The following is a 12,984-nucleotide window of genomic DNA, read 5'->3' on the forward strand; positions in this document are numbered from 1 at the left end:
TGTTGCATGTTGCAACGTGGAGCATTGCACTGTGATGACACAGGCTTTTACAACACAGAGCGTCACACTGTGAGGACATAGGCGTTTACAACACGGGGCATTGCACTGTGAGGGCACAGGCCCTTAAAACACAAACCATTGCACTGGAGGACACAGGGCTTTGCAGATCTCAGCAAAGTGTAGATATAAATGGCATCATCAGACAACTATAAACTGAGGACAAAGGCTGATGCGTTTAAGATCACCTAAGTGTGAAAGGATAAGGAGTGAGACTTTTGAAGTGCAGGAGATAGTCCATAGATAGTCTGAGTTTGATGGGGGAGTGCTGGACCTAATCCTAAGGAATGAAGTTGGGCAAGCAGATGCAGTCCTGGGAACCGTGAATTTTGAGGGATATTGAGGGATTGATTAAAACAAGAGTTAAGTGTCAAAAGTGTTTTATTGTCATATGTCCCAGATAGAACAATGAAATTCTTAAGTGCTGCAGCACAACACAATATGTAAACATAGTACACCGTAAATAATATGATAAACGAGTGAAAAGAAAGAAAAAAAAAAAATAATAAACGGAAGTGCATGGTAGATTTAAGAGGATTAGCGACTGGGGAGATCCTTTAAGGTTACATAGAGGGTGGGGTTCTGTAGCATGAATTTAGGAGAGCAAACTTTCTTGAAATATTAGTGGCAGCTCAGCTTAGGGAAAACCTCACAGAGCCCGAGATATTTTGAAAACAAGAGGGTTGTCAAAGAGTGAAGCTGTGAGGTACCAAAGTGGCAACCAATGCGGAGGGGCAAAGGGTTTGGGCAAAGTAATAGATTAATGGTTAATTTCATGTCATGGGAGCATAATTAGGCCATTCAGCCCACCAAGTCTGTTCAGCGATTCAATCATTGCTGATCCATCTTTCTCTCTCAAATCTCTTCTCCTGCCTGGGCAGGAGGCACTAAAGCCTGAGGTTTCACACCACCAGGTTCAGGAACAGTTGCTTTCATACAACTCTCAGGTTCTTGAACAAATCTACACAATCCTAATCGTACCTCGAGAATGGAACACTATGGCACAACTCTTGCACTGTTATAGACTTTTGTTGTTGTACTTTGTTTTGGTTTTGCAGTCATCTTTCTTTAAGAATTTTATTTATTTTAATGTACAATTTATATGTATTTTGTTTTGTGCATTTATCTAAGCCTACATGTATTTGATGCTGCTTTAAGCAAGATTTTTTTATTGTTCCAACAGCTGATTGTACTCGTGCATGTGACAATAAACTCAAATTGAACTCTATTGCGCATGTCCTGCACTGGTTCAACTTCTTGTCTTATGTGGATTTATCTCCGTTATCTTATCTGAGTTAAACTTCATCTGCTATTCCCTTGGCTGCTTTCCCAGTTGATATATATTCAGTTGTAAACTTGTAAGATAACCTTATTCATCACCGATCCCTGCACAGACCACTGTAGTCGCAACAGAGATAGACAGCCCCTAGTCCTTAAATTTCACCCCATCAGCCAAACCTGTCCCAAAGGTAGGAAAAGGGGAAGTTCAAAAAGATCTGTGTGTCCTTGTTCATCAGTCACTGAAAGTAAGCATGCAGGTACAGCAGGCAGCGAAGAAAGCTAATGGCATGTCGGCTTTCATGAGGAGTTGAGTATAGAAGCAAAGAGGTCCTTCTGCAGTTGTACAGGGCCCTAGTGATACCACACCTGGAGTACTGTGTGCAGTTTTGGTCTCCAAATTTGCGGAAGGACATTCCGGCTATTCAGGGAGTGCAGCATAGGTTCACTAGATTAATTCCCGTCTGGCCGTCCGCAACGACGAGGAGCTCAACAAGCTGCTGGGAGGGGTGACCATCGCTCAGGGCGGGGTGCTGCCTAATATCCAGGCCGTGCTGTTGCCCAAGAAAACCAGCGCAACCTCTGGCACTAAGAGCAAATAGATCAGCGAAACATCAATCTAACGACCCAAAGGCTCTTTTCAGAGCCACTCACAGTGTCTGTCGAAGGGCTGAGTACCGGCTGGGGTGGGCGGTTTCCGTTCAGTCTATCCGTTCACGTATGAAACAAGCGGACCTACTCACGTTCCCCTTTGCGTCCCGCCAACTCCCATGAATAAAGCCAACATCTGCCCCGCACAAAGCAATCCGCTTCTGTCCGGCTTCCTCCACAGTCCACATTCTCCTCTCCGTCAGTTACACGGAGCTCTCACCCAACGGGATCAGTGAGAGGGGAGCAGGGGAATTTCAGAAAGGCCGATGTTTCTAGAACATCAATCCGTAGAGGGAAATTTTAACCTACATACCGTCACCATCTGCGTGACGACTCCCAAATACTGGGAATAACAACCGGTCACAGCATCTGTGAAGGGAATGAATAGCGGACATTTCGCCGACACGAATCTTTGTCTCCATGGAGCAACGCCTCTCTTCATGACCGAATGCCGCCCAGACTGTTCCGATACCGGACCGGTGTTAAACAGGCGGAGACACCACTCCGCAACAGTACAACCGATCACCAATGTCACAAAATGTTCCTTTACCGGATCATATTGACTGCTGCAGGATTCAATATAATTAGTTGAAAATCTCATCGGCCGCAGTTAACCTTTAACAAATTATAATTAACCAAATCTGGTGGTCACTGCTCTCTCTGTGAGGCTGTGGGCGGCTCTTAGAAGAGCCTTTGTTTTGTGTTCAAATAAAGGGGTAGTTATTTATCCGCCGAACCCGTAGAGAGTGCGGCCCTGGCGTTTCAGAGCGTACACCACATCCATGGCAGTGACCGTCTTGCGCTTGGCGTGCTCGGTGTAGGTGACCGCGTCCCTGATCACATTCTCCAGGAAAACCTTCAGCACCCCGCGGGTCTCCTCGTAGATCAGACCCGAGATCCGCTTGACCCCGCCACGCCGAGCCAGGCGGCGGATGGCTGGCTTGGTGATGCCCTGGATGTTATCGCGAAGTACTTTTCGGTGCCGCTTTGCTCCGCCTTTGCCCAGACCTTTGCCCCCTTTCCCTCGGCCAGACATGATGCTGCTTCACTCGAGTCGCTGCTCAGTGACAATCTCGCTGTTGCTGTCTCCTTTTATACACAGCGCCCCGACCTGCCGGGGAAATGCAGAGGAGGAGAAAAGGCAGAATCATTGTGACAGACAGAAAGAGGGACGCCTCTCATCTTCCAGCTCCGCCCTCCGTTTTCTTTAACCGCCAATTTCCAACTGTCAATAAACAATACAATTTAAATTTAGCGTTCCCGCCAATCCCCATGTTGAACTGGTCTAAATAAGGAACTGCAGATGCTGATTCATACGAAAGATGGACACAAAGTGCTGGAGTAACCAGCATCTCAAGAGAAAAGGGATAGGTGATGTTTTTGCTCGGGACCTTTCTTCAGCCTGAAATTGGGGAGGGGGTGTGGAGGAAATTGAGGAGGCAGTGGAGAGGGCATGGAAAGTTGGAGGTGAGAAAAGACCGGGACAAATCAGGGCCGGCAACAATTTACCTTTCCACTTGCAGCAACAGCAGCTGATGTTTAGCTTGTGGAGGGATGTGAATGGTTAATTCTCTGTGTTTAAATGACTTCTACCAACACTCTCCTCCCCTCCCCCTTTGCCCCCATCACCCTCTAGTCGTTTAACCAGATCCACAGTTTTCCCCATTGTATCCCTCTTGGGATCGCACCTTCCTTAGCCACAACTTTGCAACAAGGTCCAGAGCAGTTGGGAAGGTGGGACTAGGAAGGGCAGATGGCAAATAAGAGATGTTGCATTTTGGCCTGTGAAACAATGGACACGACTTGCACGTAAATGGTAGGACCCTGAAGTGTGTTGCAGAACACAGAGATCTGCGTGTGCAGGTGTATGGCTCCCTGAAAATGGTCAGTCAGGTGGACAGCGCGGTGTAGGCTGTGTTTGGCATGCTTTACTTCACTGGGAAGGATAGAGTACAAATGTTGCCACATCATCATGCAGCTGAGCAAGTCGTTAGTTTTAGAGGAATTTGGGCCAAATGTAGGTAAAAGGGACCAGCACAATATGCCAACTTAGTTGGCATGGACAAGGTTTCCATGCTGCACAGCTCTATGACTTTATGACTGGTCTTTAAACGATGATAGATGACTGGCACTCACTGTGTGACCTAAAAAGATTTAAGGTTATTATTATTGTCACGTGCACCAACGGGAAACAATAATACTCCCCTGCACTGTACTGTAGGGAGACTGTGTAACCATCACACAGCACAATAATATAAAGACAAGGAACCTCAAACTGCTCTGTGGGGCAACAGATTTCCAACACCAACCCCTCTGCTGCACAGATAAAGACAGGAATACCCCCTGCACTACACTGTGAAATCACAGCCCAGTACAGACCACACAGCCTGTGGACAGAGAGCTTTGCACCAGCCACTCCCAACACTGTAAGGGCACAGACCGCACAAACCACCTCAGGACTGCATGGAGACTGCCCAGTACAGCTCCAGCACTGACAGTAGGGAGATGGACAAAGGGAATCCAACCACAGTCCTGCAGGGACACAGATTGGTGCTATCTCAGACTGTAACGCATTGGACTGTAACTCCCTGGGATGGCGGGACTTACATATGAGGAAAGACTGGATAGACTGGGCTTGTACTCGCTGGAATTTAGAAGACTGAGGGGGGATCTTATAGAAACATAAGGGGCTAGATGCGGGAAGATTGTTCCCGATGTTGGGGGAGTCCAGAACCAGGGGTCACAGCTTAAGAATAAGGGGGAAGTCTTTTAGGACCGAGATGAGAAAACATTTCTTCACACAGAGAGTGGTGAGTCTGTGGAATTCTCTGCCACAGAAGGTAGTTGAGGCCAGTTCATTGGCTATATTTAAGAGGGAGTTAGATGTGGCCCTTTTTGCTAAAGGGATCAGGGGGTATGGAGAGATGGCAGGTACAGGCTACTGAGCTGGATGATCAGCCATGATCATATTGAATGGCAGTGCAGGCTCGAAGGGCCGAATGGCCTACTCCTGCACCTATTTTCTATGTTTCTATGTAACACGGCATTCAATATCATCATCCCCTCCAAACTGGTTACCAAGCTCAGGGAACTGGGTCTCTGCACATCCATATGCAACTGCATCAAATTCCTGGGCATGCACATTTCTGAACATTGTCCTGGCCCGAGCACATTGATGCAATCATAAAAAAAGTGCATCAATGTTTATACTTCTAAGATTCAGGAAATTCAGTATGTTAACAAACACATTATTGAACTTCTACAGGTGTATAGTAGAGAACATATTGACTGGTTGCACCATGGCCTGGTTCAGCAACTTGAAACGCCCAGGATCAAAGATGATTGCAAAAATGGATGAACACTGCCCAGTCCATAGGCCCAAAAAGCTGGAGTAACTCAGCGGGACAGGCAGCATCTCTGGAGAGAAGGAATGGGTGACGTTTCGGGTCGAGACCCTTCTTCAGACTGGTTAAGGACAATGGAAACGAGAGATATAGATGCTGATATGGAGAGGTAAAGAATAATGAATGAAAGATATGCAAAAAAGTAACAATGATAAAAGAAACAGGCCATTGTTAGCTGCTTATAGGGTGAAAATGAAAAACTAATGCAACTTGGATGGGGGAGGGATAGAGAGAGAGAGGGAATCTCAGGGCTACTTGAAGAGAGAAACATAGAAAAATAGATGTAGGAGTAGGCCATTCGCCCTTCGAGCCAGATCAATGTGATCATGGCTGATCATCTAAAATCAGTACCCCGTTCCGGCTTTCTCTCCATGTCCCTTGATTCCTTCAGCCCTGAGAGCTAAATCTAACTCTCTCTTGAAAACATCCAGTGAGTTGGCCTCCACTGCCTTCTGTGGCAAGGAATTCCACAGATTCACAACTCTCTGGCTGAAAAAGTTTTTCCTCATCTCAGTCCTAAATGGTCGCTCCCTTATTCTTAAACTGTGACCCCTGGTTCTGGACTCTCCCCCCCCCCTCACCGGGAGCATTTTTCTGCATCAAGCCTGTCCAATCCCTTAAGAATTTTATATGTATCTACAAGATCCCGTCTCATCCTTCTCAATTCCAGTGAATACAAGACAAGTGAACCCATTCTTTCATCATATGTCTGTCCCTCAATCTGGGAATTAATCTGGTGAACCTTCTCTGCACTCCCTCAATAGCATTAATGTCCTTCCTCAAATAAGACATAAATTGCACACAATACTCCAGGGTTGGTTTCACCAGGGCCCTGTACAACCTGCTTGCTCCTAACTCAAATCCTCTCGCAATGAAGGCCAACAGCTTTCTTCACTGCCCGTTGTACCTGCATGTTTACTTTCAGTGTTTGATGTACAAGCACACCCGGGTCGTGTTGCACCTCCCCTTTTCCGAATCTGACACCATTCCGATAATAATCTGCCTTCCTGTGCACCACCAAAGTGGATAACCTCACATTTATCCACATTATACTGCATCTGCCCACTCACCCAACCTATCCAAGACACCCTGCAGCCTCATAGCATCCTCCTGGCAGCTCACACTGCCGCCCAGCTTTGAGTCATCCGCAAACCTGGAGATGGCACATTTAATTCCCTCGTCTAAATCATTAATATATATTGTAAATAACTGGGATCCCAGCACCGAACCTTGCAGCACCCCACTGCCTGCCATTCTGAAAAGGACCCGTTAATTACTAATCTTTGCTTCCTGTCGGTCAACCAGTTCTCTATCCATGTCAATACCCTAACCCCAATACGATGTGCTCTAAATTTGCACACTAATCCCTTGTGTGGGACCTTGTCAAAGGCTTTTTGAAAGTCCAGTTACACCACACCCACTGGCTCTCCGTTATCCATTCTACTTGTTACAATCTCAAAAAAATCCAGAAGATTAGTCAAGCATGATTTCCCCATCATAAATTCATGCTGACTTTGACCTATCCTGTTACTGCTTTCCAAATGCGCAGATATAACATCTTTAATAATCAACTCAAGCATCTTCCCCACTACCGATGTTAGGCTAAGTGATCTATAATTTCATTTTCTCTCTCTCTCCTTTCTTAAAGAGTGGAGTTACATTGGCCACCCTCCGGTCCACAGGAACTGATCGAGAGTAGAAAGAACATTGGAATATTGTTTATCAATGCATCCACGATTTCTAGGGACACCTACTTGAGTACTCTGGGATGTAGACCATCAGGCCCTGGGGATTTATCTGCCTCCAGTCCCAACAGTCCTAACACCATTTCCTGACTAATGTGGATTCTCTTCAATTCCTCCCTCCCACTAGATCCTCCGTCCCCTAGTATTTCTGGGAGACTGGTCCTGTCTTCACCAAGGAAGACACAAATAAAGTACTCATTTAACTGTTCTGCCATTTCCTTGTTTCCCATTTTAAATTCACCTGTCTCTGATTGTAAGGGACCTACATTTGTCTTCACTAATCTTTTCCTTTTTACACATCCAAAGAAGCTTTTACAGTCAGTTTTTATATTCCCCGCAAACTTTCTTTCTTGTGTAGGAAAGAACTGCAGATGCTGGTTTAAATCGAAGGTAGACACAAAATGCTGGAGTAACTCAGCGGGTCAGGCAGCATCTCTGGACAGAAGGAATGGGTGACGATTCGGGTCGAAACCCTTCTTTAGACTGATGTTAGGTGAGGGGGTGGGAGAAAGATAGAATGTAGTCGGAGACAGTAAGACTAGTGTTTTTTTCTTTCATGCTCTTTTCCTCCCTTTTAATTAACCCCTTTCTCCTCCTCTATTGTGTTCTAAATTTCTCCCAGTCCTCCAGTTTGCTGCTTCCTCTGGCCAATTCATATGCCTCTTCCTTGGATTTAACACTTCCCTTGATTTAGCTTGTGAGCCACTGTTGAGCCGCCCTCCCCGTTTTATTTTTTCGCCAGACAGGCATGAACATTTTTTGGAGTTCATCCATGCGGTCTTTAAATCTTTGCCATTGCATCTCCACTGTCAACCTTAGGTATAATTTGCCTGATTATCCAAGCCAATTCCCATCTCATACCATCAAAGTCCCCTTTGTTCAAGTTCAGGACCCCAGTCTCTGAATTAACCGTCTCACTGTCCATCCTAATGCAGAATTCCATCATATTTTATTTATTTTCATATTTCATATTTCAGATACAGCGCGGAAACAGGCCTTTTCGGCCCACCAAGTCCGCACCGCCCAGTGATCCCCGCACATTAACACTATCCTACACACACTAGGGACAATTTTTACATTTACCCAGTCAATTAACCTACATACCTGTACGTCTTTGGAGTGTGGGAGGAAACGGAAGATCTCGGCGAAAACCCACGCAGGTCACGGGGAGAACGTACAAACTCCTTACAGAACAGCACCCGTAGTCAGGATCGAACCTGAGTCTCCGGCGCTGCATTCGCTGTAAAGCAGCAACTCTACCGCTGCGCTACCGTTCCTCAACATGTTGGCTTAAACAACCATCTTGTGTACATTCCAGGAAATCCTCCTCCTCAGCGATGTTACCAATTTGGTTGGCCCAATCTATATGTAGATTAAAGTCACCCATGATGTCTGCTGTACCTTTATTACACGCATCCCTAATTTCCTGCTTTATGCAACCCCCAATCTCCCTGCTGCTGTTTGGTGGTCTGTCGACAACTCCAACAAGCATTTTCTGCCCTTGGCTATTTCGCAGTTCTACCTATATCGATTCTACAACATCCAAGCTAATGTCTCTCCTTGTGATTGCATTCATCTCCTCTTTAACCAGCAATGCCACCCCATGTCCTCTTCCTTTCTATCTATCTATCCTTCCTGAATATTGAATACTCCTGCATGTTTAGCTCCCAGCCTTGGTCACCTTCAAGCCATGTCTCCGTAATTTCAACCAGCCCGCCTGAACCTACCTGATCTCCTCGTTGCTGGACACTTTAATTCTCCTTCCCATTCCTACACAGACCTTTCTGTCCTTGGTCTCCTCCATTGTCAGAGTGAGGCTAAACGCAAATTGGAGGAACATCATCTCATATTTCGATGGGGCAGCTTACATCTCAGTGGTATGAATAGTGATTTCCCTCACTTCAGGTAGCCCCGTCATTCCCTCTCTAACCCTCCCCCACCCAAGTCACACTAGCTTCTCATTTTCACCCTACAAACAGCTCACAATGGTCTGTTTGCTTTATCATCATTACCTTTTTGCATGTCTTTCATTCACTGTTCTTTATCTCTCCATTTCACAGTTTCCCTTATCCCTAACCAATCTGAAGAAGGGTCTAGACTCGAAACATCACCTATTCCTTCTCTCCAGAGATGCTGCCTGTCCCACTAAGTTACTCCAGCTTTTTGTGTCAATCTTCCGTTTAAACCAGCATCTGTAGTTCCTTCTTCCACACTGCCCAGTCCATAACGGCTACTGACCTCCCCACTGTCAAAGTGATCTAGCGGAGTCGCAGGCTCATGAAGGCAACCAGCATCATCAGAGACCAACATCAACCTTGCCATGCACTCATTTCAATGTCATTGGCAAGGTGGTTTCGGAGATGGAAAAATCTAACGTCCAGGTTTTGGACCAGGTTATTCCCAACATCATCTGGCTATTACACACTACAAACTCCAAATAAGCCCCATAGCTACATTGACTTGGGACAATTAATTTTGGCTTTGCACTATTATTGTTCTTTTTATCTACTGAACTTCACAGTTGTCGGTTATTATGACGTTTGCACAGTATAATGTTTACATATCCGTTTTGCTGCTGCAGGAAAGAATTTCACTAATATATTCCTTTATTCGTCCCACACCGGGGAAATTTACAGGATACAGTATCTGACAATAAAACACTCTTGACTTGACTCTTGAGGACACAGGCCCTTACAACACGGGCCGTTGCACTGTGAAGACACAGGCCTTTACAACACGGGCCGTTGCACTGTGAGGACATAGGCCTTTAAAACACAGGCCGTTGCACTGTGAGGACACAGGCCCTTACAACACGGGCCGTTGCACTGTAGGATTTTGCAATGTGAAGATACAGGCCAACAAACAAAACACCAATGGATTTTACGGGTACAGGCATTTAAATACCCACATTGCATGGACTTTGTATCTCCCAGCATGATGCAGACACAGGTGTCACCATCAGACCACAGTATGAGCTGCACTACGAGGACAGAGAATATACAAACCACAGTCCTGCAGCTTGAGGATACAACCAAATAAATATCGCACACTGCATTGCGGAGAAACAGTCAGCAGTGGACAATAAGGACAATCAACTTTGCAGCACTGAGAACTTCACAACAAGATCTATAAATACACATAGCACTGTAGAGAGCACACAAATCTGTTCATACCCAGCACAGAATTACCATGGTTGATCATTGCAACATCCACAATATTAACTGGATTCCCTTTGTGTGAAGGATCAGGGGTAGGGTTTTTAAAAGTGCATCAAGGAGAATGTTTGTTTCAGTACATTAATCGTCTCACTGGGGATGGGGCATTGCCTGTCCCAATCCCAGGCAATGAGGCTGGGGAAGTGGATAAAGTGTCAGTGTGCAATCACTTTTGGGATAGTGAGGGCAACTCAAAGTTTCAAAGTAGTTATGTAAAAAGAAGTATTGTCTGGAAATGAAGTGTCTGAATTGGCGAAAGGACCATTTCATTATCATTATAAAGAACCTGGCAAATGTGGATGGGGAGAAGTGACTTGCAGGGAAATGTACATGTACAGAGAAGTGGGAGTTGTTTCAGAGTTCATGGCCAACATGCTCCATTGGGGCAGAAAGTCCAGGGATTTCTGAATCTCGAGGGATGTTGAGGGATTGATTACATAAATTAAGAAAAGTAGCAAAGAGAGAAGTGGTTCACATGGACATCAAACAGCCTTTGACAAGGTCCCGCGCAGAGACTTCATGAATGGAGAGAGGGGGCTGGGGAGAGGTTCACTAGGTTGATTCCCGGAATGGCGGGACTGTCGTATGTTGAAAGGCTGGAGCAATTAGGCTTGTATACACTGGAATTTAGAAGGATGAGGGGGGATCTTATTGAAACATATAAGATAATTAGGGGATTGGACACATTAGAGGCAGGAAACATGTTCCCAATGTTGGGGGAGTCCAGAACAAGGGGCCACAGATTAAGAATAAGGGGTAGGCCATTTAGAACGGAGATGAGGAAGAACTTTTTCAGTCAGAGAGTGGTGAAGGTGTGGAATTCTCGGCCTCAGAAGGCAGTGGAGGCCAGTTCGTTGGATGCATTCAAGAGAGAGCTGGATAGAGCTCTTAAGGATAGCGGAGTGAGGGGGTATGGGGAGAAGGCAGGAACGGGGTACTGATTGAGAGTGATCAGCCATGATCGCATTGAATGGCGGTGCTGGCTCGAAGGGCTGAATGGCCTACTCCTGCACCTATTGTCTATTGTCTATTGAGAAGGTGGTACTTGTGAAATAAATTAAGAAGGGAAAGAGGAATCTGGAAAATTAGTGGCAGCTCAGATCAAGGAAAATTTCAGGAAGATTGCTAGGTAGATTATGAGCAAAAGTGTTACCAGGGAAAGAATCAGGTCTGTTTGTTCTCACCTGTGTTCACTTAAAATTCATTGTGGCAGGAGATTTTAAGTATGAAGTGAATTTCTGGAGAACACTCAGATATCTTAGCAGGCACAAAGGTCGATAATTCCCCAGGACTACTTTGTTGGGCATGGAGATGATTACTGGGGCACTGACGGGGAGATTTAAATCTTTACTGGCAACAGCTGAGATGCTAATTGACTGGAAGACAACAAATGAGGCACCTTTATTCAGGAAAGGCAACAGGGATAAGCCAGACAATAACAAGCTAGTTAATCTTGGGTCAGTTGTGTGGGAACAATTAGATAAAGCTTTGAGTGACGGGAATAATCTGCACTTGGCAGGGATTGTTCAGTAACACTGATTTGCTGGTGGGAGATCCCATCTGACTAATGTAATGGAGATTTATAAAAAAGTAACTCAATAAATTGACGATGGCTGTTTGGTGGATGTGGTTCACACAGACCTCAGACAGGCATTTGACAAGGTCCCAAACAGAAGGCTGGTCCAAAACATTAGACCCATGGTATTAAAAGTAATGTGGCCAAAAGTTCCCAAAAGTAGCTTGATGATAAGAGATGGAAGGTGATGGTGGAAGGTTACTTTTGTGATTAAAATTCTGTCAGCAGTGGTGTACCACAGGGATCAGTGCTGGGTCCCTTGATGTTTGCATCTTATTTAACAATTCAGATGCAAATACAGGAGGCACGGTTGACAGGTTTGTAGATAACCCTGCTGGTTTTGTTGACAGTGAGCAGTAGTCTAGGACAATAGAATATGGATCAGCTGGTAAATTGACAAATGGAACATAATCCTGATAAATGTGAGGTGAAGCATTTGCCAACGTTAAACAAGAGTCATATGTACTCTGAGGAGATATTGTGGAATAAAGAGATCTTGATGGGCTTGCAAAATACCCCTGAACGTGGCGGCACAGTTAGGATGAGTGGTGAAGAAGTTCTGTGGGATATTTGTCTTCGTCAGAACACACGTTTTACTAGAACCTTTTAAAACTTTGGTAAGGGCACAGCTGGAACAGTGTGGACTTTTCTGGTGCTGTATTGTAGGAAGAACGAGATTACACTGGAGAGGAGATTCACCAGGATGGTCACTGGGGTGGAATCATTCCGTTAAAAGGAGAGACTGGACAGGCTGGGCTTGATTTCCTTGGAGCAGTGGAAGCTAACCAGGTGAAGATGTGATCATTGTGTACTCCTACCTGGCTTAACTTTCAAAATGCATCACTACACACTTGTCCAAATTAAATTACATTCCCATGCCCGCTTTCCCAGTTGATCAGTCTTCAGTTGTAAATATACATACCCTTCTTCACTCTCCACTCTACCATAAACTGTGGAGAGAGCTGTAAACTTGATAATTATGCGACTTATTTATGGTAATATGCATGACACACAACAGCAACCAACATTGATCCCTGCAGCATCTAAAAAGAGAAGAA

At 45.3% G+C, this 12,984-nt stretch overlaps 2 protein-coding genes across 2 annotated transcripts in view; one reads left to right on the forward strand and one right to left on the reverse strand.

Moving 5' to 3' along the window:
- The window catches only part of LOC144609194 (histone H2AX-like), a 40,702-nt gene extending 38,765 nt beyond the window's left edge, over window positions 1-1,937 (forward strand). Inside the window, exon 2 of the mRNA XM_078427614.1 lies at window positions 1,860-1,937. Coding sequence (XP_078283740.1) covers window positions 1,860-1,937 — 78 coding nt within the window. The remainder of the gene's footprint in view (window positions 1-1,859) is intronic.
- Window positions 1,938-2,710: 773 nt separating this feature from the next.
- On the reverse strand, window positions 2,711-3,022 carry LOC144609199 (histone H4). Its single transcript, XM_078427617.1, has one exon. The coding sequence runs from the start codon at window positions 3,020-3,022 to the stop codon at window positions 2,711-2,713; it is 312 nt and encodes a 103-aa protein (XP_078283743.1).
- Between the last annotated feature and the right edge of the window lie 9,962 nt (window positions 3,023-12,984).

Source organism: Rhinoraja longicauda, chromosome 34 (assembly GCF_053455715.1).
Source record: "Rhinoraja longicauda isolate Sanriku21f chromosome 34, sRhiLon1.1, whole genome shotgun sequence".
Classification (NCBI taxonomy): Eukaryota; Metazoa; Chordata; class Chondrichthyes; order Rajiformes; family Arhynchobatidae; genus Rhinoraja; species Rhinoraja longicauda.